This window comes from Tripterygium wilfordii, chromosome 19, assembly GCF_013401445.1.
Source record: "Tripterygium wilfordii isolate XIE 37 chromosome 19, ASM1340144v1, whole genome shotgun sequence".
Lineage (NCBI taxonomy): Eukaryota > Viridiplantae > Streptophyta > Magnoliopsida > Celastrales > Celastraceae > Tripterygium > Tripterygium wilfordii.
The window spans coordinates 13,297,875-13,322,071 of record NC_052250.1 but is presented as its reverse complement, the minus strand read 5'-3'; the positions used below and the strand labels follow the sequence as shown (position 1 = coordinate 13,322,071).

General features: G+C 36.4%; 3 protein-coding genes and 1 pseudogene across 3 annotated transcripts; all 4 read right to left on the bottom strand.

Moving 5' to 3' along the window:
* Positions 1-3,402: 3,402 nt before the first annotated feature.
* LOC119986083 lies at positions 3,403-8,838 on the bottom strand (annotated as a pseudogene).
* Positions 8,839-9,044: 206 nt separating this feature from the next.
* Positions 9,045-13,516, bottom strand: LOC119986084. The gene is made up of 7 exons (XM_038830632.1): positions 13,185-13,516; positions 13,047-13,078; positions 12,008-12,105; positions 11,810-11,892; positions 11,552-11,629; positions 11,378-11,476; positions 9,045-9,622 (listed from the first exon to the last, which is right to left on the bottom strand). The coding sequence occupies exons 1-7, from the start codon at positions 13,266-13,268 to the stop codon at positions 9,344-9,346; spliced, it is 753 nt and encodes a 250-aa protein (XP_038686560.1). The 5' UTR covers positions 13,269-13,516; the 3' UTR covers positions 9,045-9,343.
* A 740-nt stretch (positions 13,517-14,256) lies between these two features.
* Positions 14,257-18,566, bottom strand: LOC119985097 (probable fructokinase-7). The gene is made up of 7 exons (XM_038829269.1): positions 18,362-18,566; positions 17,320-17,534; positions 16,347-16,559; positions 16,038-16,235; positions 15,757-15,897; positions 15,266-15,382; positions 14,257-14,621 (listed from the first exon to the last, which is right to left on the bottom strand). The coding sequence occupies exons 1-7, from the start codon at positions 18,381-18,383 to the stop codon at positions 14,484-14,486; spliced, it is 1,044 nt and encodes a 347-aa protein (XP_038685197.1). The 5' UTR covers positions 18,384-18,566; the 3' UTR covers positions 14,257-14,483.
* A 2,532-nt stretch (positions 18,567-21,098) lies between these two features.
* Positions 21,099-23,937, bottom strand: LOC119986227 (agamous-like MADS-box protein MADS3). Its single transcript, XM_038830795.1, has 8 exons — positions 23,687-23,937; positions 22,954-23,035; positions 22,162-22,223; positions 21,970-22,069; positions 21,816-21,857; positions 21,619-21,660; positions 21,466-21,533; positions 21,099-21,330 (listed from the first exon to the last, which is right to left on the bottom strand). Exons 1-7 carry the CDS (start codon positions 23,866-23,868, stop codon positions 21,501-21,503), a joined length of 543 nt encoding a protein of 180 aa, XP_038686723.1. The 5' UTR covers positions 23,869-23,937; the 3' UTR covers positions 21,099-21,330; positions 21,466-21,500.
* Between the last annotated feature and the right edge of the window lie 260 nt (positions 23,938-24,197).

Sequence of the window (24,197 nt, the reverse complement as noted above, 5' to 3'; positions counted from 1 at the left end):
CTTATGCAGTCCTGTATTCAATAATAGCATCACTAATTGCATAAAAATACATGTGAAGACAAACGCTGCCTTACCCAGTTACCCTACAAACACCTATCTGCCAGACAATCCCTCTGTCTCTCGCTCTCCCAATTGTCACATTGATATTTAAGAAAGCAAAATAATAAGTATATATATATAGGTACCAGCAGCTAACTAGTTATTATATAGTGTAGTACGGTGATAGAGCTGATGATGTTCGTCCAGACCAGTATAATGCTACACACTCGAAGGCAATCATTTAATATTATTAGGTTCCACAAGCTGGAGCCGTTGGACCGCTTTGAATTTCAAATCTCTCTCTCTCTCTCTCTCTCTCTCTCTCTCTCTCAGCTTTCTTAGTAAGTGTAGAAGTCAGGAATAATGTAAGGGAATCTGCGAGGTTTCGCGCAAATACTGAATCTGGTGACCTCACCTGACCTAAAATTAGTATCATTATTTTATTTAATAAAGCTGATCAATATTTATCTTATTCGATATGTGTGGGAAAAAATATATTCAAAACATAAGTAGTGTTAAGATTTTATCTCACATGTGATTGACATAACCTAATAGAATAACATACAAGTAAGGTCCAGTCTCTCAAGCATCCAACGTATTTTCTGAGTCTAGAAACCAATAACAACGGTTCAAGAACAACAAAGTCGTGCTGATATTTTCCAAACCAAACAATACTAGTTTGTAGTGTTTAGACTAACAATTTAATGCAACCCTTAATCTACTCAGGTTTGCATGAGTTTCACAAATCGTATCGTTCATTAAGCTTTTCATCACATATATGTCTGTAGTTGGGGGATGCCAACTACCCTGTTATAATAGAGCCTTTTGTCACAATCAACATTGAAACCATCATTATATATCATTAAATATGCCATCAAATCTCATAATCCCCAAATGCACAGACAAATTGGTAAAAACTTCACAAACTTGGATGGGAAACCCTGGAGAGGAAACCCATCAGAAAACTGCAAAAGGAAAAAAACGGCATATCCATAACTACAAGGTTTACCCAAACAGCTTCAATAACATTAAAGTCAACTAGCTATGTCATAAATACTAATAACCCTGATCATTGTAAACAAACAACCATAATTAAATGCTGGTTAATTAGCATACATGTGAGTTGTGACCAGCCCACATGAAAAATTGAATTTTGCATGTATGTTGTTTGAATTTTCCCGCTCAGTAATTCATTTATTCTTCTTGACATTGTCGGGTTACCGTTACAGATTTAGATTATATGTAGCTAAGCCTGGACTCTATAAATATATAAATATATATATAGATAAGATTAATTGAGATTTGTGTTTAATAATAAAATTTTAAAATAATAACGCCGGTCAGTGCGGGTCAGTGACGACCCTTCTCATACAGATTGAGGCGCAAAGCTTAATTTGACACGTAATGAAATCATCGTATTTTGGTCCATTATCCTCATGCCCTGCCCACACCTAGAACTGATAGATGCGTCAAGTGGAATACCTTAAATTTGTATGGGTCTAGAACCAGACCCAGGACGTGCCCCACAACAGCCCATTAATAATACACCAATATATTAATCTTGGTGGTAAAATAAATTCAATTTTTTCTGGGTTTAAGACCAAAAAAAAGTAAAGTAAATTAGATATACTGATATACTCAACTCTCAAGATATCAGTATTTTTTTTTAAAACGAGAAGGGGATTCGAATTAACAGCTCGGTTTCATGAAAATGGTGGGAGAGGTTTGTACGTAATATATATGGTCGGCCCCTATATGTGTGTTTTGTTGTGCTTTTTTAAAATTCTCCTTATTTAATTATTCATTGAGTTGTCAAGGTGATATGACCAGACTGCATGGTCACTTGTAGTCATCATAATGTTCTCATAAATGACAGTGGAAATAATGTCATCCAGTGAAAAACGTGGGTAGCTAGCTTGCTTTGAATTTAATTTACACAGCAACAGCATGCATGTGACCAAATTCAATCCTCAAATGTTTCCACATTTTGAATTTCACAGAGCATATATGTACATGAAAAGCAGCTTCAAAGGATTTAATTCATAAATCATGCACTTTATGGCTGTTTAAATCTTCATCCAAACGAAAGTTGCTTCAAAAGTTTACGACTCTGAAAAGATGTGAAAGAGGATTCCGTATTCATCCCGGTCTACCTGTTTTATTCCCATTTGGACACTCTCGGTGCATTTTGTCCGCTGTATTAGAATTCGGTATACATACATACATACATACATACATACATATATATATATATGTATGTATGTATGTATATATATATATTATAAAGGTGGTTCTGTGAAATCTACGTACAAGTGATGTGTGTCCATGCAAACCCATCTTTTATGTGGTGTCTTTTTAGGACTTTACAAGCTCAAACTTCCATGACTTTGATAACAAATTAAAATTAAATTCCAGTCTCCTCCTTTTTCACCCTTTTATCCGTGTAATGATTCTCCTATCATAACACAAAATTCTACGAGATCTGAAGCTGATCATACACCACTACTTTTTATGTTCTTACTTTCTAAAGTTTCTTCCATGTTTGACAAATAATTATTTTCCTAGTTATATGCAATGACAAGCTCTTAGCAGTTGGACGCACTCAGGAAAAAAAAATTCTCTCTATTATATTCGATTATAAGAAATCAAGAAGCCCGATATTTATTACTATATATAGTAATATTAACTATTATGTAAACAATGTCGGACCTCCTGATAATTTCATTTGAATTTTACTGATTTCTTGATACGGGCCGGAATAAGACACAGAAAAGTATACATGCTCCACATAATCATTTGAGTGATAGTCTAATTGATGAATCTCTTTAAGACCAAACCGTATGGACTCGAGAGATCTTGAATTCGATTATCACTAAAAGCAATACCTTTGTAGTCATGCGGTGAGTTTTGACCATACTTATCATGTGATCAGGAGAAAAACTTTCATGCGCTTGAGACTAATAGATCAAGTTTAAGTCTATAACGAATGTCCAAAGGATAAGCTTATATCGTGTGCTTCTCGGTTACTAAAAAAACATACAAAAGCAACAGGTCATTAAGATACTTACTACCAACATTTGACCAAAAATAGATATATAATACTCTCTCCGTCCAATTTTCTTAATCCTTCTTTCTAGTTTTGGCTGTCCCAAAACTAGTGTCATTTTTATTGATTAATTAATATGTGGTATTTTAAAATTACCCTTGTTTCAAGGAAAAAAAAATACCACCATAAATAATGAAAACTTTGGAATAACATGATTATTTTGTGTAGTTGAATTGCATTAAATGATATCCTCTTAAAAAGTTGGATTTTCAAAGGGTGACAAAAAAATTGGGACGGAGGGAGTATAGTATTAACATTTCACAAAACTATACGAGTGTAGTTTGAACAGTAAACAAAACAGTAATTACACTATATGGGACCACTACTAGGAAATCTCAATAGTATTTCAAACTGCTTTGAACAAATTTATATATTACAAGAGGAAAAAAGGGGGAAATTAATACACAAAGGAGGACAGAGAGAGAGAGGAATGGATTCCTCTGTCAAATTGTGGTCTTTTAAGGGCCAATCAGAAAGCGAGTGTTGTCGGGCCTACAGTTCACTCCTCATCTCCACGTGTACCCCTCAAACACCCTTTTTAAAAGTCCCAACCTTCATTGGGCCCACAAAGCCCAAAACGAATAGCATCTCATCACGTGAACCCCCATGCGACCCCTCTGCAGTCTGCACCCGCTGTCCCCAGCTCACACGGAACATCAAAACTACACCGTCTCCCCGTCTCACACACCCACGTAGAATTCTACAGCACTTTCATGTAATAATGTATCTAAGATGTCCTTCTCTATTTCCGTCACTATCCCTTCTCCTTCTTCTTCAAATGCAATCTCTCTGCGAACCTTCATTAGCGGCAAATCTTCATCGACCAATGCATCAATGTCCTCTAGAACACAACAGTCTTTACTGGGAAAGTCGTCAATTTTCTTACACAATGTGTCAATTAATTGCGAACCTCGCATGTGACTGTAATCTCCTACCATAACTGAACTTACCACCCATGGCTTTGTGTTGATGTACGGTTTCAAAACTTGGACCAGAAGTTCATCTACTAAATGGAACACTAATTTCCGATTGCACCGATGATGTAAATGACCGAGCTTGGTGGGATTGGCGGTGAAGTGTTCGAGGTAATAAAAAATTGAGGGGTCTAAAGGGTGTGAAGGAGAAAACCACCTAGTAAAGGACACGGGGGTATCTTTGTCTATGCCAGTACGTCTTAGTATTCTCGTGACGTACTCATGATATTCTGCTTCATTCCCGGTGGTTGTTGTGGTGGCGGTGGCGGTGGTTGCAGAAGCACAGTTAGAGATGTCGTCTTTTTGGTCGTTGCCTCGGGAAAAGAGCGTGTACGACTGGCTCAAACAACTAGATAACTGTGAGCTCCTTTTCGATTCTTGAGCGGCGTTTGATACCTGAACATGGTCAAAAACGTAAAGCAAAATAAGTTCCTAATTAATTTAAAAAGAAAATAAATGCTCAATTAAAGAAAGAAAATGAAATAAATATTAATTTACCTGTTTTTGGGGAAGTTTTGAAGCCGGAGGAGAAGGGTCTTTCTTGACAGGAAGGAGATTAGGAACTGAAATGTGGAGAAGGTCGTTTGATAAGAGAGTTATCTTGCATTTCTTGTCTGCAGGAACAATGGCTCTGATGGCTGTTGATGATGGACGGACAAATGGTTCTTCTTGCTTGTTTCGGATAATATCCGATGTTTGTGGTGGCTTTTTTTGTCTTAATGGACCAAAACGTTCTTCACTTTCTTTCTTGCACTTGAGCAGAGTGAGTCTCTGTTGCTGCTGCTGGTGCTTGTGCTCTTTTTGTACTTGGACTGGCTGCAACTTCAGTCTTGGAGCAACTTTGGTGGGTTGTAGTACTTCTGTGTTGCTTTTTGGAGATGATGAAATTGATGGTTTTTGGGGATGTAAAGTGGGTTCTTTGATGGCTTTGGGTTCTAAGAATCTACTCAGTCTGGGTGAGCAGGAAGGTGTTGAGTGCTTGCCCGGACTTGACTCTTCAATAACTTTGGTCAAAGGCTTTGAACTTCTCTTGCACTTTAATTGGCTCAGAAGCTCTTGATCTCTTCTTTGCTCTTTGTTCCTTGCTATGTTTGTAATATCTAAACCAACTTTTCTGCTGACACTTTCTTTAACTTGCTTCACAATCTGCCTAGCATAATGACTCGGACTTCCATTCTCATCTTCATTTTTGACTTCTCTTCTTCTCAAATATGAGAAACGAGAGACATCAATGTTGTCTTCACTGGCATTATTCTCTTTGTTGAGTTGAAGTGAAAAACGGTGATGATCCACATCCGATCTTCTTGCATAAGATATTCTTGGAGTTTCTGGCAAAGACCGAGTACCTGAAACATCATTACTGTCCAAAGACTTTCTGTGGGCAGAAGAGAGTTTGTTTCTGGGAGGATTCATCAATGTGGGTGAGGAGCAATCAGGAAGAAGATCAAGACCCATGAGTCTGGCCACCAAAGTTGGGGTCTTGGTTCCAGGAGAGGAGCTGATCTCTGAAGATGAATCGCTAGCTTTTGATCTTGTTTCACCATTTGTTCTAATTTGAATATGACCCATCTGGATTTTTCGAATTCCAGAAAACAAGAAACATCATTGTCAACATGAACCATGATAACTCACTTCACAAAAAAAAAAAAACTGCCATAAAAATAAAATATTTGGTAAAAGGTGGGAACCCAAAGTATATCACAAACTTACTGGGATTTTCAAAATTTCTTCTTCTTTGACAATTGTTGATGACGACTCTTCCTCTAAATCCAAGCTGTTTCTTGGTGCTTCTATACCTCTTGGAGCAGTGGGTTCTTCATGGAGAATAGAAGTAGTGGGGACTAGGAAAGGAGGTTGCTGATGTAGACCAAAATTGAACTGACGATGATGGAAATCAAAGAGCTGAAAAACAGCATTCATGCAACCTGAAAAATTACCACCATTGTCCTTCTCAGCTCCTCCCCCACTTTCTCCTTCTCCTCCTCCTCTCTTTGAGGATCTACTCGCCCAGCCCATATCTAGTGAAGAAGTACTCTTCTCTTCTCTTTTTGCTTTACTATTGAGACAGGAATGAAGAAGATGAGGGAAGGAGTGGTGTTAATTTGAGTCCAGTTAAGTAGATATGGTCAGAAACAAGTGTTTTAAGGGTGTGTCTGTCTGGCTGTGTGTGTTTTGAGGGAAGAAAAGGTGGAACGCTGGAGGAGAAGCGTAAAGGGCGGATCCATGAACAGCATAGGATTTGATTTTGAGGAATTAAAAGTACAACAAAAGGGAGTTTTGTGGGGGGTGTTGGAATATATTATCTCTTTTTATCTGTAGTGTCTCTCACAGACTCACTCACTCACTCCCAAGGTTTGTTACCAGACCAACTCTGCCATCTCTCTTATTGGGAAATGAGAAATGACAAATAAATAAATACAGAAGGATGACGATATGACCACACACCTCTCCTCTCTCTCCTGTCCTCATTTCACAATGAGATTCCCACAACCCCTGATTTTTTTAGTAAGGGAGGTTTATTGGGGATCTGCAATGTAACCCTTCTGTTCTAAACTAAATGTCACTAACATCACTGTCTAAGTTTTCCCCAACCATGGTTAGCTTAGCTAGCAACCAAATACTTGAGTCACATTGGGCTTCAAGCCCATAATGATATCTTTGAAGTCGGAAACCGTAGTAGAATGCCTAAACTCTGTTTTTACTATTAATGTATGTATTTTTTTAATGAATGCTGTTAAGTGTTAACTTGCGTTTAGGAATGCAATACGTTGTATCAATCCGGGCTTATGCTTCCTCCGAGAGGGACGATCATCATCATCCGAGTCTTTATGCCAAAAATTTGGAGTCGGTTATATGAGTTTATGAGAATATCATCGAAAATTCACCACATGTATTTGTTTTATCTATTCATTTCTATCATGGATCATACATTCATTCAATTATATTAAATTCATATAATTTCTTATTACTTCAAGTCATATCATTTTAGGTATTTCTCGTAGCTTCTTATTCTCTCCTATACAAATTCTCTCATTTCTCCTTACCGCCATGTCTACGTTGAATATGTCCATGTTATCTTAAACAATTTTTTCGCAACTTATTTTCAATAGATACTACTCCCACCTTAGTTCTAATAATCTCATTTCTTATCCTATTTTTCCTAGTGTGACCACAATCCAACGAAACATTCGCATTTCTATTACATGTATTTTTTGGATATATTGTCTCCTAATAATCCAACACTCATAACCTCGATAGGGACATTATATATAAAAAATCCTACTACTACTACTGGACTAAGATTTGGGCTTGTCCCCACGTAGCGGGACTTCATGGACTTTACTTCCACCTGGGACCACACCCAAGTCGCTTCAATTGTTTCTATTCCTTTATTTGATGGGTCACTGACCCTCCCTGAACGTCCAGCAAATGAAGCTTGTCCTTTATGTCCCCTTAAACTAAGAAACTGTTGGTGACTTGGTGTAACAAGATAAGCGAGATTAATCTCATTCGGTGGTTGGTATAGGATACTAACCCGGATAAATAAATCTGGTAAAAAAAAAGGGTCCGGGTCTAAATCCCTGACATAATACAGAGAGAAGATGAACGCAAACATGTGATGAACCCAAGTATGACCCACCACTTAGTATTCTACATAATTCCAAAGACCAGACTGCTTAATTGATCCTCTTGCCTTCCACCCCAGGTCCGACATGTACACGGCAAGCATGCAAGAGCCTTTGCGTTTGTGACCCACACGTCTAGAATTTTATGGTCACGACACGCATTTTTGAATGGTATACCAGAACCAAACAATGTATATATGTACTCATGCTAGGGCTCTTCTTAGGGTCGGTGCAGTTGCAGTCTTAAACACAAAGAATAGTTTGGTTTTCAGTCATTTCATAAGTGCGCTGTCGACCTATATATTGTTCATCAGCTATCTCACAAGACCGATCCCACCTTTGTCAATCTAGAAGTGAATTTAAAAATATTTAAATGGTAAAGAACTAAAGAAGCAGCATCACCTGCATGTCTGCATCCGTTCTTGGACTACTTGTGCAGCAGTTTTGTTGTTATCTTTCAATTCTAATGATGAACGTTTTGCTGATTTTACTAATCGCTGATCAAGATTGTCTGGTTTGAAGCAACCGGAGATGATTTGTTAACCAGAGCTCAATAGTTCCAGATCACCCACTCTCCAGACATTCCTAGAATTCGGAAGACTATCAGGAGGAGCAATTTGATTCTAACAGATGCTCAAGACTTCTAATGATCGGGAATTACCGGAGCTCAAGTATGAATCATGGTTGATGCAAGGAAGAATAAAATAATCTTAATTTAACTAAAATGGCAGTAAAAGGTAAGGAAGCACTCAAACTTAGTTCTATATCTGATATCTTAACTAAATAATAACAGGTTACAGTATATAATCAAGAGAGAAACTGACATCGCATCAACCGACTAGCGCTCTGTTGACACTCAAGCACTTTACATCTCCAGAAATGCCGTAAAACCAAGAACTAACACCACATCACTACAAACCACTATCCCAAACACGCTAACACCACATCACTACAAGCCACTATCCCAAGCACGCGGAGAAAAAGGGAAGAAGAAAAATATGACATATAGAGCAGGGATTTTCAATTGCAATTAAAGCTAGAATCGCAATAAAATTGCTCTATGATAATATCAAACTTTTCCATAATTTAATTTCCAATGGCAATTATACAGGTAAGTAAGAGATGGGCCCACAGAGGAAGCGTTGGTGAAGAACAAAAAGCCCATCAGTGATGCTCATGAGTATGACCATCAAAATTGGACATCACAAAGACCTAAATAACAATCCTTCAAAAGCCAACACCTGCCCCAAAGCTTATTTCCCTCACATTTGATTATTTAAAAGTCAACCAATCAAGAAATGTGCAGAATTGCAATAGAGCTTTCAACAGAAAATGATGAGGAACATCTAAAGAGAAATATTGTTGTTGAACCAGTTCCTACTTGAAAGATAATATGACATAATACATCGCGAGCATCAATAAGAAGAAGAATGTGAAACAGCAATTTGTATAACCAGCTATAGACAATTGAAAGAATACAGAAAAGCAAAAATTGACTAGCATGTAAAGAGTAGAGAAATGGACTAACATATATACCCGGAAACTCACAGCTTCAGCATTAAAAAGAAGATCTGACATGCTGCTTCTAACTTCTAGTGTCAGCATTCAAAACCAGCCCCTGTCCAGCCAGGCAAAGAAGATCCTCTACCCTTGGGCACAGCCCCAATACCCCTTCCTCTTCCTTGGAGCTGACTCCTCTTCTTTCCTCTTCCTTCTCCTTCAACACGGGGATGCTGATTATGCTCATTCATGGCTGAAGCATTTCCGCCATTACCTCGATCAGATAGATGCCCATTTACTCCACCGCTTTGAACAGTTGCATTAGGAATTGATGGAGTATCCATGCTATTCCGTGCAGGTTCAAATTGTTTCACATCCTAAATATACAAGGGGTAAATTTCAGCAATCCATTTGATCCCATACTGTGCATGTACCCATGAAATAGTATGAAACAGTATGGATAAAAAATCCAACAACAGTACATTAGATGAAGCGCTTTCCTAGGGTACAGTCCCTTCCAAGAGCCCCAACCTGAGCAAATCGAGGACATCATTATTCATAACAAATATTTGCACCACTGCCCTGAATAACTATTGTAGCCAATCCAAGAACTAACGAGGTCCTGTTCACATCATAGATACGTGCATGGGCATGACTTCATTTTTGTCTTGGTGAATGGCTTCAGTTTGTGCATTGGGCTATTTGTGGAAAACACAATGCTCTGACTTTGGATATCGCATAGAGATCCATCAAAGAACTAAAGAGATTTACATGGACGGCAATGATTGCTTGTGCTCCATCTAATAAATCTGGTTTAAAACAACTCCTCCTGTGAGACCACTGTACCACATCTGGTATGTGTGTGCATATCAACATAAAAGACCTAAACTTAATGGCAAGGCGTCTTTAGGGGGAAATTTGAGAGGGCTAATGGGACAAAATAGACAATGCTCCAAGTGTTGAGTCAAATCATTACAAATGGCATTGGAACAACAATTGTTCCAGCCACCAGCGGCGATTGTCCTTGGCCAGGGGAGAAATCTTGAATCAGATTTTGACTAAGCCTTGACGAGGATGTTAAATATTTAAGTGGGGAGCCGTGAGACCCTAGTCTCTGATATCCCACAAGATGAATGGTCCAATACTATATATGAAGGACATGAATTGATGACCTCATGAAGAATCTTTTCAAGCAAAACCTTGAGGTCCAATGAGCTTTTATTTTTACCTATCCTTTCTTTCGCACACTCATGAATACATCGAACAAAAAAAGTTTCACCACATTTTTGGAGTTTTTTCCAAAGAATTTATTATTTATCATAAAAATCAGCCTACAGCTTTTTTACTGACCCTGTTTAAGAACATATGTTGGTATGCACTGACTACATCCAGACTATGCAATGACATTTTGAATAACAAAGAGACCATCAGTCTCCTTTTAATGACAACAAGGGTTTTCAGAGGCAGAGTGATAAGATCTTTATGTTCCCAATACCAGAGGCAAAGAATAAACCACAAAGAATTGGGAATCAAAACTTTAAATGATTATTTAAACAGGAACGCCCACTCTCTACATCTAAAGAAGTTACTTCCACATCCTAGTCTTGATTTACTACCAAGCTTATTATTTACTCACCAAATGTTTATCGCACCTTACCCACGGTCCCATCCACCAATTGTTTATCCCCAATTGATTTATCTCCTCGTGCATTTGCATAGGATTGTGCATGTAGGATGGGTGGGGTAGAACCATTCAAGCTTGTATTCTCTCCTTATTCATTCAGTTTCTTATATCTAGGAGATGCCATTATCGAATCATGCACGTAAGACTATGATAAAATGACATTGTATGTAGAGTTGGCGCTAGTTTTCAGAAACTAACACAAAATCACATAACTACCAAGAGTTGGAAATTTTTACTTCATCTGACAAACAAGCTTCGTGACTGCTGTGGAAGAATGAAATATTTGCACCATCAACAAAAAAAATTCCTTGCAGGGAATTGGATAACATTATCTAAGAACTACCCAAGGCCACAAGCTATTAAAACTGAATAACAGACAACAATGGAATGTAGTCCAGCAATTCACTACATATGTGGGTTTGAAAGAGGTGTTGCAAAGAGAGCTTACCTTAAGAGTAGAGGAGGATGCTCTGCTTAGGTTCAAAGCTTCCAATCGCCTTTTTAGTTCCTCGAGTCTCGTAAACTGACTGTTGCTGCTTTCTTGAACCTGTTTACAATTATAGTGTTAAAATCAATTCATAAAATCGATAATTCTCAATTAGTATTGAGTAAAAGTACATGCCAATTGGTTTAAGTCTTCACATAGCTTCTGCTTAATTGCTTCCCCATCCTTCACAGCCTTTGATGCTGATTCCCAAACCTTAAGGGCATGATGAAATGATATCACTCAGACTTATTATGTTAAGAACAAGACGCACTAGAAATGAAAGAGGCACCCAAGTGCATAGCAATGAGTGGGGACGTATTGGTTAATAGGGATTAAAGATAGTCACTAGCGAAAAATTTTGATGGAAAAAACAGAGAAAAAAAATGGACAGACCTTCCTTGCTTCTTCCTCCTTGAGCTTGGCAACACGGACTTTTTCAGTTGACATCTCTATTTTCTTTCTCAAGAGTTCAAGCGCTTGATGGATCCACCACAAATAAAATCAATCAAAAAGTCACTAAACAGGACAACATAAGGAGATGCTACTAGATAAAAAACAGTGAAGAATAGCCAATGATAATACTTCAACTACCAGCTTTCTTAGGTCCAGCTGTAAGTTTCACCTCCATTGTAAGATCTGTTAACTCCCGTTCAACGCCACGGATTTTTGAATAATTCTCTTCAATATATCTGCAGAAAAGTGCCAGAGAAGCTCATAAATAATATTCTACTTGATAAATTAGTAACAGGAAACTCAAAGAGCAACAAAAGAAGGAAAAAAATCTACTTCCCTATTCATATTACAATCTTTTGTCCAATTTTCAGAATAGCTTATTATCGTTTTTTATCGATTGCAGTTCTAAAAAATCCAAGCATAAAACTATGAAGATGGAGTCTAAAACAATATTTGAATATAGACATCTCAAACCAACGCGTGTCTCAAGACTCAAGTCATACACCACCGCTAATCCCTTGCGACAAATATTTGTGACAGGCTACATGGATCTTAGTCAAAACTCTTAGGAGTCCACAATGTAGATTCTCTATCAACATTCAACTTTTTAATCTTGAACTCGTCTACTTTTGGAAGCAAGTCAGCCAACAAATCCTAGAAATCTAAATTATTCAACAACTGTAGGAAAATTTATCATCTCATAGTAAGACCTTTTTGGTTATTTTCATGCCTACAGCTAAAGGAAACCAAAGGCACAACCATGAATGGATCTTCTAAGAAAATGTCGTTGGCACAGACTGTATCTCTTTCGTTAGATCTCATTTTCAATTAAGATATACGTCAAAACTCTTTCTGGTAGCTAAGAATTAAACATGAAATGTTGAACATATGCTTAAAGCCACTAAATCTCTTGAAGTAATCTTAACAGCTCACTCAAATAAGCAAGTATTTGGTAAACTAAGGGCTAAAGCTTCTTGTGTTCTTCAATGCCAACTATTATTAAAATTGGAAGTGATCCTTTCACTTTGGATTGTTTTATCAATACCAGTCATGGAATTCAAGTTTGCTTACTCATTGCAAGGCAACTAGATCTATTTCGCAGGCAAAGGAAAAGTTTAGATCAAACAATTACGGCAATGAAAAAAGATAACATTCAACCAGAAGCAGAAAAACCTACTTCCTCAGCTGAAGTTGCTCTTCCTCGATTATCTGAATGCATAACACAAAATCACAATCAAATTCAAATACATTAACCGATCAACGAACGAAAAAAGAGAGTATAAATCCATGCACGTATGTAAAAGTATGAAGATACCTTCTCGGTATAGGCGATAACAGGAGCTTCTCTAGGGAGGCCATCTGGTCCGATCTCTGGTTGGAGAGAAGGATTGAAAGCCATTACCGCGAAATTCGAATTCGATCAAAAAAGAAAGAAGTGATTGATTTCCTCTTTCGTTGAATTAAACTCTACACAAAACTAAATCTTCAATGTCGTAATTGCAAAAACTAGTGTCCGTGCTTCCACGCTTGCTTTTGTTCCACTTGCATTTGATTCAGAGAAAAATACGTGGGTTTATGATTTATCCTTATTTCGATTGGAACCCGTTTCCACGCGGTTTGGGCGTGCTGTTTGTGCCTCGGTGAAGAAAACGAAAACAATTAATTTACGTGGAGGCACGTGCGAAGCACGTTAAGAAGGGAGAACTTACGTTAAGTGACAAAACTCTATCCAAATCTGAATGACCGACTCATATTAAACCAAGTAAGTTTGAACATAAATTATGTATCTGAAATCTAGATCCAAACATAAAATTATTGTCCGTTTTAAAATCGGGTTCAAGTCCAAACACAAAAATTTTATCCAATTTATTTGTTCGAATCTTAACTTGAATTAGGTTATTGCTCAGATAACTTGTCCAGATTTAAAACAATTCAAGTTTAATCAATTCAATTAGAGTACATCTGAAATCTAATTCGAGTTAATGTCCGAACATATAAATATTTCATAAATGTCCAACCCGAAACCAATTTTTTTGTCACCCATAAATCTTACGTAGGCTTGAAACGGCCCATTTGGTCTAAGATTCGGCCCAAACATTACGCTGCCTGGTAAGTGTTAATTATGACACCGTTTGGACCGTATGTGGTATAATATTATTAATATCACTCGTTTTGGGCCATGGCCAGGATGATCGGGCAGGCCGGGCCTGAACATGCAGAAGGATCGTGAATTGGAGTCCAATTTGATCAGCTCAATTAATCAGTTTCAAATGGAGCCATGTATTCTTGCTGAAGACATCTAAACCTTGATTGAAATCAATTCCTTAATAAACACAAATGATGATTCAGTAAAAACATAAATCAGGGTATAAAAACACACAATCGCATTAGATCAACCTTACAAAACAAGGTTGCAACTCTCTTTTATTAATTACTCTATGGAACAGAATGTTACAACACTCGACTGGGAAAATGGAACCTTTTTGTTCATAAGCCTAAACAGAAAATGCAAATAGCCAAAAAGAGTAAGAAGTTCATTGTGATCTAAAAGAAAGGGAACTCAAACTAGATGAGAATAGTATAGGAAGGCACAAGAATTTGGACATCTTTGTTACTATGAAGCAGCTGCTTTGGATAAGAGTTGCAGGACGGCTTGTCTCGTTGGCAATGCAGGAATTGCACCTCTCTGTGTTGTTGTTATGGCACCACAGGCATTAGCAAAAAACAAAGCTTCCCTTAACCGCTTCTCATCCTGTTAACAGAGATACAAACAAATGAACATTCGATATAAGCTGAAACCAGACTCTACTTTTTTTCTTATTATCATGCCGGTCATATTGACGACAACCTAATTGGATATTACAACTGCTCTGCTGTTGTTCAAGGAGCAAATTTCCTTACGAATGGTATCAAAAGGAAATGTACAGAAGGAACACCTCTACTGCAAACTTTCGCTAAACATCCTCTACGACCACATATTAGCTTGCAATGCCAAATCTACATGTATAGAGCCCTCTGATCACCACTTCTCAGTCCACCACGTATGCATGTTTTTTTCATTGTTACGTAAAATGGTTTTTGAAAAAATATTGTAAACAGCGCCAGGCATCAATTCAAGAATGTCAGACGTGAAACTGTGCCTAATGAAATTCCTAAAACTGCAGACAAGATCAATACTGGCTATGATGAGTGTAACTTTATTTAACGGTGAGGACGGTTAACGGTACTTTTTTTCCATACAACTACAAAATTGCAAATATAACCGTCGAACATGTAACTAAAGCCCACTTGAGATCATCAAAAGAATATCATGTCCAAAAAGTTAAAAATGGAACAATTGAAAAGAAAAAGCAGAAAGCAAACAAGTTTTACAGTTAATTTAAGAAATAAAGGTACCTGAAACAGATTTAGGTCAGAAGCTAAGTTGTTCAATATTCCACTGACAAATGCATCCCCTGCACCAGTTGTGTCAATAGCTTTCACTTTGATACCAGGAACCCTTCCCTTGAATCCCTGCAGGGAATGCTTATTTATGTCAATTGATGATTAAGTCATTTGAATGAAGTGTAAAAAACTTGACCATCTATATTTACTGGCTCACTTTTTACAGGCTGCAAAAACTGTTACTACTAGCCAATGTATGTACATTGGTTCCAGAATGTTATAGATAGTAAATTTAGATAACCAAATATGTTAAGGGTCGTAATTCTGAAAATCCAAAGTGTCATGATTCAGAGTTCGGCTAAAAGAACACAAAATACGCTGTTTCTTAACTGGATCCAATGAAAAGTCCAGGAATGAAGAGTGATCAGGATTTAGGACATTCTGGCACGCAGCAAGAGGCCAAATATAGAATTTTACAAAGAAATTATTAGTGATCATCTAACCTGGGTGTAGTATCTACAACCTTCTGATCCTTCGGTTACAATCAAAAGCTTAAGATTAGGATGGAAAAGCTTCTCCAACACCACGTTATCATCACTAGGATCATCACCTCCAGTTAAGAATGAAATTTCGTCCTCGTTTATCTGCCATTTCATAAGACAATCCATAATTAATTTCTTGTACAATTCAAATACCAATTATAATCTCATATAATAACAATCAACTACAACACAAAAATGGAGAGACAAAATAGTTTTGTATCTCAAAATCTCTGCAATTATACCTTAATAATATCCGATTGATCCCATATACTCATTATGTTTTCCCTTGCAGCTTCTGGTGATGGCCATAATGCTAATCTCAAGTTTGGATCATAGGAAAGGATACTACCAGACTTCTTGGCAATGCTAATTGCCGCAAGTTGAGCCGACCTGCATGGTTCCGCAATCAAACTGATAGAACCATAATGAAAGATCCTGGCCTGCAGTAAATATAATTGGGAAATGAAAAATGAAAATAGAAAAAGAAACTAGCCAGAATTAGTAAATCTTGAGCCACATCACCCGGTGAAAGCATCAAAGCTGAAATTGACCTGTTTAAGAAGGTTTATATCCAGTTCTGCTTCACGAAGAAGCATATCTGCACTTGGATGACGAAAAAACAAGAATTCGCGTTCACCGTCAGCTCTAAGAGTGACAAATGCCAGAGCTGTCCTTGCAGTACGGTCATATCGAACACCAGAATTGTTGACGCCATTTTGCTTCAAAATGTCAGCCAACATGTACCCGAATTCATCATCACCAACCTGAGAGGCAACACAAAATTTACAAAAAGAAAATAGATTGAGAACCATTTACAAGAGTAAGGGGCCATGGACTTTGAAATGTTATCAATATATAGAAAACCAGGGGAATAAGATAATGGAATGCAGTGCACAATGCTGGAGTTACACAACGCATTTGGTCATAGAAGCTTGACAATCTATTGGACACTATAAATAAAACTCAGCGGTTCAATATTTCTATCATATAAAAAAGGTAAACAACTCATGTGCATATGGCTTTCGCAGTGGGTGGGATCAGGGACATGCAAGAATCAGGATGTACACAGACCTTACCCCCATGCTCTTTCCATGAATTGAACCTATGACCTCTAGGTTGCACCCCTACAACTCTACAATTGGGCCACATATTTCCCTGCTCAATATTTCAATCATGTCAACAGAAAATATGCAAACATTGCAGAAAGCATTGATCGAATAATTTTTCAGATTGAAGTTAGTCAACTGCGAACAGATCAGCTTAAAAGAATTAAACTCTACGCATAAAATAAATTGAGGGATTTGTATCCTGAAACTGGAAATTTTACAATACATATTTCAAATTCTTCGTGTCCGATGAACATTCTGGAATGTTTACCTCCACAATGAGCTAATACAAAATTTTCCATGCTCTTATTTTGTATGGGCAAGAAGAAAGTTGGTTTTCAAGTACTTACATGTATCTACCAAGAGAATGTAACAAAATTGTCATCAGTATTCATTAGACAGAGTTCTCAAAATGCACCTTGCCTATAAATGCTGATGAACCTCCGAGTCTAGATATGCCAACAGCCACGTTAGCAGGAGCACCACCAGGAGCCTTTGTGAATGCAGGTGCTTCAGCTAAAGAAACTCCATTCACAGTTGGCACAAAATCAACCAACGTTTCACCCAAGGAAACAACTAGTGAATTGTTATCACGGGACCCTTCTTCCATATTTGAAGCATTTTTATGGTCACCTACATATAAGCAAACCATCCGAGTCAATATAAACTGCATGTTTAATTTTGGCAAGCTCGGCCAAGTACTTAAAAAAAATAATGACAAATGTAAACTGCATTCTATCATGCTATTCTTTTGATCACTCTTTCTGCTTGAGAGCATCATGCAATGTCATCCAGTAATAAATAAGCAAAGGTTGATCCACAGACACACATTCCCAGGTGTCTATGAAGCTCACAAGAATCGCGTCGCTCAAAAACATTGTATCTATAAGCATAGATGAAACAAAGATACTGACAACTCCCTGTGTAACCTCTAGATGCAATTCAGATTTTAAGCTTTTCCCAATAAAGTCCCTGTGTTCCTAGATCAAGTACCAAATTCCCGCATCTACAAGGAATTAAAATTCTTGCACTCAACTGAGACAAAAGACATATTATCCAACATAAGTCTTATTTAATATACCTCTCAAGTCTCACCACAGAAAGAAACCCAGTAAAAAAATTAACATTAGCTAATTTACACACGTCTCTGCTAAGACTACTGTTTGGTCACAAGAAAATGGAAGGATGTTTCAACCTAATACTTCAGTGCAATCCAATATGATCTAGAAAAGAGAGAACACGCAATAAGCATATGAAGTATCTCGTCGAACACAATCAGAAGCTCCCAATAGAGAGAGAAAAAAGATAAAGGAAGCCCATTATCAAATATTCGCAAAGAGACAATCTTGAAATCACAAAACCCGCATAAACCCGGATATGAAATCATCCAGGATTGAATCAAGAACACGGAAATCGTGCTCTCAGAGAGCTAAAAGATAAAAGGGAAATAAATCAAGAACCTGAAGTGCCTTTCTCAGCCATTGAAGCGCTTAAAGAAGAAGTTACCGCAACAAGAATTGCCGTCAGAGATAGAGAGGAGGACAGAAAGATTCGGAAGATTGTTTGATTTGGGTGTGAGAGGAAGAATGTCAGGAAGAAAAATGGTGGTGGTAAAAAAATCTTGTAATGATCGTTGAATGGTACGAGAAGCTAATTAAATGGGGGTTAAATCTCGTAGTGATCGTTGGATGTGCTAATTAGTAGCACCGCACGCCGTCCTTCTTTCTTTTTCCTTTTTTCTTCTTTTTTGTTCTTACATTTTAAATAAAATATTTTCTTTTTCAAAAGGATTTGCACTGCTCTTTTTTTTATTAGTAGTTTTTTTTATTACTGTGTTGCCCACAGATAAACCAGTGGTTTTCTTAATGCTACCTATCAAAAGAAAATAAAGCAAAAAAAAAAAAAAAAACTCAATCTTGTTTTTTTTAATCTTTTTGGGTGCCCCTCCCGACTTACTTTGTAGCCCAAATTTAAGAATCATTTGGGTGATAGCCTAATGATAATGATGAATCTTTATGACATATGGGGCCAATAATATTAGTATGAGCTCGGTAAATCCTGAATTCGATTATCACTTTAAGCAATATCCCGATGACGATTCAAATTTAGGCACATGACATATATAAAAAGATAAATTTATATAATGTTCTTCTCAATTATTTTTAAAAAAAAAAGAGCCCATTTGTTTTTGTCCACATTGTCCCCTATATGCTAACAAGTTTTTACCAAAAATGAAGCGATAGATTTTAGGTGAGATATTTGAAATTATAAATTTATAATATGTATGTACTTACTTAGAGCATCTGCATCAGTTTCTCTTAACAGATTCCCTAAAATACAGACAAAATGTCACTTTCCCCTATTTTACAGATTCCATATCCAATCAACACTGCATCAGATTACCTATCATATTCTCTATTGCATTAAAATAATATTTATTTCTCTTTCCTTTATTTATTCTATTCATATAAACTACTTCTATTTAAAATAATAAATTAATTACATTTAAAACAATATATTAATTAAAATAATAAATTAATGTTATTAAAAATTAGAGAAAAAAAATTGAGGAGAGAGAAAGAAGAGAGAGAAAAAGTGAGGAGAGAAAGAGGAGAGAGAAAGAAAGGAGTGAGGAGAGAGTGAGGAGAGAGAAAGAAGAGAGAGAGAAAAAGTGAGGAGAGAGAAAGGAGTCAAAATGTGAGGAGAGGAGAGAGAAAGAAGAGAGAGAAAGAAAGGAGTGAGGAGAGAGAGGAGGGAAAAAATGAGGAGAGAGGAGAGAGGAGAAAATAAAGTAGTAAAAAATATTATTTTATGTTTAGGGAAGTGAATAGTGGTTCTCTAGATTTAGGGAACTACTGTTCATATTCTGTAAAATAGGGAACCTCTAGGTAATCTGATGCAGAGCTCTATTTTGACAAAATCTCTAAATTTTACAGACAGACTCATGTTTAGGTAATCTGATGTGGATGCTCTTACATTGTTAGTCTTTTTGAAAGAAATACTGGATCTCATTAAGCCATACCTGGAATACATTGTAAGTCTTCGACTATAGTTGTTTATTTCTATCAAAAAAAAGAAGAAGACTATAGTTGTTTATACACTTACCTTATTGCCGTGATTGCGATACCTCCTGATTAATTATTGTGTAATTATAACTTATAACAATTAATTAATCTTTGTCAATTGCCTCAAGAGTGGCGAACCAATTATGTATCAAACGCAGAGAGAAATTAGGATATTTATATATTAATTTATCACATACCTACAAACACACCACATTTAATACCCACAAATATACCTAATTGTTTTCTTTCAAAAATTTCACTTTTCATACTTATTAGAAGATTTGAATTTGGAGCTTGAATTTCGTTGAAGTCAAAGATCATGACAAACACTAGCACGGAACTAACATGAGCACATGACGTCCTCATTGTGAGGCCATTTTAGGATGTTTGTCGGTTTGTTCTAACCAGTCATCACCTAAATTGAGGGAAAATCGTCTTCAAACACTTACGTACGTCGATCAATCGACACCACGTGGCGTTTCAAGTTTCGAAAATTCAAGAAAGCAACAGGGGAGCATGAAATTTGGGAAGCAAAAAAGCCCGATCCACGACCGAAGGGCTTCTTGGGCCAACCAAGTTATGTCACTGATTGGACTCTATTTGACTTCCAAGCCCACCTCTTAGGCTGGACTTTAACGAATTCAGGCTGGCTGACTTAACTAAGAATAACCTTAACAGTGGTGCTTGGTAGCTCATATAGTGATAGTCTATCGGAATTCAAGTCTCTTAAACGAAATTTTAAAATGTTTTAATTCTCAAAATACATGTTTGATTTAAAAAAAATTAGTGCATAAAACTCTTTCTAACAAGATCCATTGTCTATAAGTTTTATCGGCAAAATCTTAATTTCATTTTTTTTTCAATGGAATTTCAAAAAAATAATGAATTCAGAATTAAAACAATGAATTCTAGACTGTGCTTTAAAAAACAATGAAATTTATATTAAAACAATAAATTTTGGACAATGAATTATGGGATAAAATAGTTGAATAAAGATATTCCATTAATTAAATCAATGGAATAAACCTGCTGGGCTCTCACGGGCTACATGTTATTTTCGTAATCCTAAACACTCCCAAACTCGCCGGGAAAAACTATATAGGAATAGAAAATCAATTAGAAAAGTGAATAATTATAGGAAAGGAAATGCTCATTCCTTAATTATCTCATTAGAAATTACGAGTGCTTGCAAACAAATAATTAAACTATAATACACACGTAATTATTATAGTTCAAATTCAACTTCCGCACCTCACAACTTATCGACTGACGAAAGAGAAATAGTACTCTATTGGAAGCAAATCAATCTTCCAGGGGAGAGCTAGGGTTCTTAATTGCTTGTCTGGCAAAGGAGTTGATGAAACCTGTGTTCAAAGGGTGAAATTTTACCACTAATTTCTTCTTCCATGAATATCATGTAACCAGATAATACTGAATTAGAACAAGAAGACATGTAAAAGAAATACTACATCTAAATGAGTTGAAAATCAGCTTCTTACCACTGCCTACGTACTTTGTCGGAATCTCCCAAACCTTAAACAGCTTGAATATGTTGTCCTTCCTGAAGCTGAGAACATATATAATGAAGACTTATATGTGTATATATATAAGAAAGGATAGCCATTGCACTATATGGGAATGCAAGGACAAACCTCAAACTTAAGTTGTTCATTTTCTTCTTCCAGAGCACGTTCCTGCCAGTAACAAAAAAGACGTACGTCATGCATGCATGAATTGATGGTGTAAATTTGTTGCAGTACTACTGTAGCTGAAATATAAAGCTCAATGAATGAATGATTGCTAGAAGCATATATATAAACATTAATTATTTTGGTGGTGTTCTTCAAACCTTTTTGCGTTCTTCTTCCAACAATTCTAGCATCAGTTGTGTCTGCATCCATAACAAATTAAAGACTTGAACAAATTAACCAAATGGCTGGCAGAATATATCAAAAGGCTTTGTAATATTATCAAGTATAACAAGGAATTGTGGTTGGCAATACCTTTCGCTGTCTAGCTTTTAATAGTGCTCGATCAAGTTTTTTCTCAATTTTATGCAACTCTTTCACACCAAGGGTTCCAATTTCTTCTCCTTGCAAGTGCCTGCTTCAAGAAATTAAATAATTATAATTATATATATATATTGCACTGACGCATTCTCACTAGAAAAACGTAAGTAATGCAAAAGTAGTAACCTCTGTGAGCGACAAAGAGACTCGAATTTCGCCCTTAACCTTGAAACCATTTGGTATGAGGCCTACATCATCAAAAAAAAAGAGAGAAAAATGTATCTACTTCGAAATTTTACTGAGTATAGAACAACACCTATCTTTTTTAATGAGATAGAGTAAAGTCTTATTTTGATTCCTGAAAGATAAACTAGTCTATTTTCTACTTAGTCACTCTTGTTTAAAATTTCTCAAAATGGTTACTCAAATTTCAGGTATGATCACTCCAACATCGGAATAATCCATATGGCACCGGAGTGATGACGTGGTATATTTTATTATATTTGGTGCATATAGCGTGTAAAATGGTGAGGAAATAAAGTCTTAAATACATTGGTCATTGAAAGATAATGTTATTTTCAACTTAGTCATTTTTGTTTCAAAAATTTTCAATATGGTCACTTAATGTTGAAAAAAATTTCAACTTGATCAGTCTAACAACATTCTCCAAAATGAACATGAAAAGGTGCAACATTTTAATCGTTCTGTCCATGTCATCACTCAGTGCCACATGGATTATTCCGGTGTTGGAGTGACCATGCCTGAAAAAAATTTCATCCATCTTTGAGTGACAGGACCGAAATAAAAACTTTACTCTATTCAGAAACAATACAATTTACAGGGAAATTTTGAAAAAACAATCTGATTAAGAAAAGAACATATGCCTCTGACATTACAGCATCAAAATCCAATTAATCTAATATCCATAATATATAGGGCCAAATAACAAAAACAACCAAAATAACAATGAGAACGAACCTCTGTTTCATCAAGATCAGCAGCATTGTTGTCTTGGGAGGGATGAGAAAATTGGCGATACTTCTCAAAAATCTTGGTGATACTATACATATGATGCATGTAACCTTATCAGTCAACTAATTAAAACTCTTTAGCCGAGAAAAATAAATTTACATATATCGGTAAATAGATTAAGAAATGAAACACTGTTTTCTTCCTCGTAAAGAGAGAAAACACCATTGTTTCTTATATATAAATACACATATATTAGAGAGTATTATTTTCTCTTCTTGGTCGTTTACTGATCCATGATATAAATTAACAATGCTAAATATGAATTGGAATTATAGCATCAATTAATTTATTATAAGAAGCTATTTAATTGACTAGTCTAATCACCTGAAATTCCTTTTATTATTTAAGTAGTTAAATTTGTTACAAGAGAAAAAAAAAAAAAAAAAAAAAAACTCACATACAGTATTTCGAACATCTGAGTTCGGTGAGAAAGAGTAGTTAGAGAGAGAAAAACCCTAAAACCAACCTAACTTGAAACTAAGAGTCTCAGACACGTTCATTAAGCTTGTATTCAAGCCGGCTGTTGCGGGTACTTGACTTACTCTGCTCCGATCTGCCAGATCGGTAGACAGAACCTGCTGCAAAATCCTTATTCTAAGAACCAGAACATTCCATGGTCACTTTAAAACTGTGTTATTGTCCAGATGTGTAGAGAGAGAATTAGATCCGAATGACTTACTCAGTACTGGCAAACTCAAAGAGCTTGCCATGGCTGGAGAAGATGATGAGAGCGACCTGAGCATCACAAAGAACAGAGAGCTCATGAGCTTTCTTCAGCAAACCACCTCTTCTTTTTGAGAAGGTCACCTGCCTGTTGATCTTGTTCTGGATCTTCTTCAACACTACTTTTCCTCTCCCCATTCTCACCGCAAAAAGAAAATGAAAACCCTAGGAAGCAAATGAATTGAATGACTATTAATTATCTGTACGTGTCTTGTCACTCAAAGAATATCTCTTCGTCTATACAAGCATATATATACACACATACACACACGTACATATAACCAACTTTATTATAGTCTATACTCTATATAGATTATCAAAATTTATGGTTAAATTAAAAGTTTCTGATAAATCAGGGTTTTTACCAAAAGTGGAGTAACCGAACCGCTGTGTAATCGGTTATCTTTCCTCTCGTGGGCAATTAAGGATTTTCTTAATTTCTATGACAATCTGTGTGTCCCTTTTAA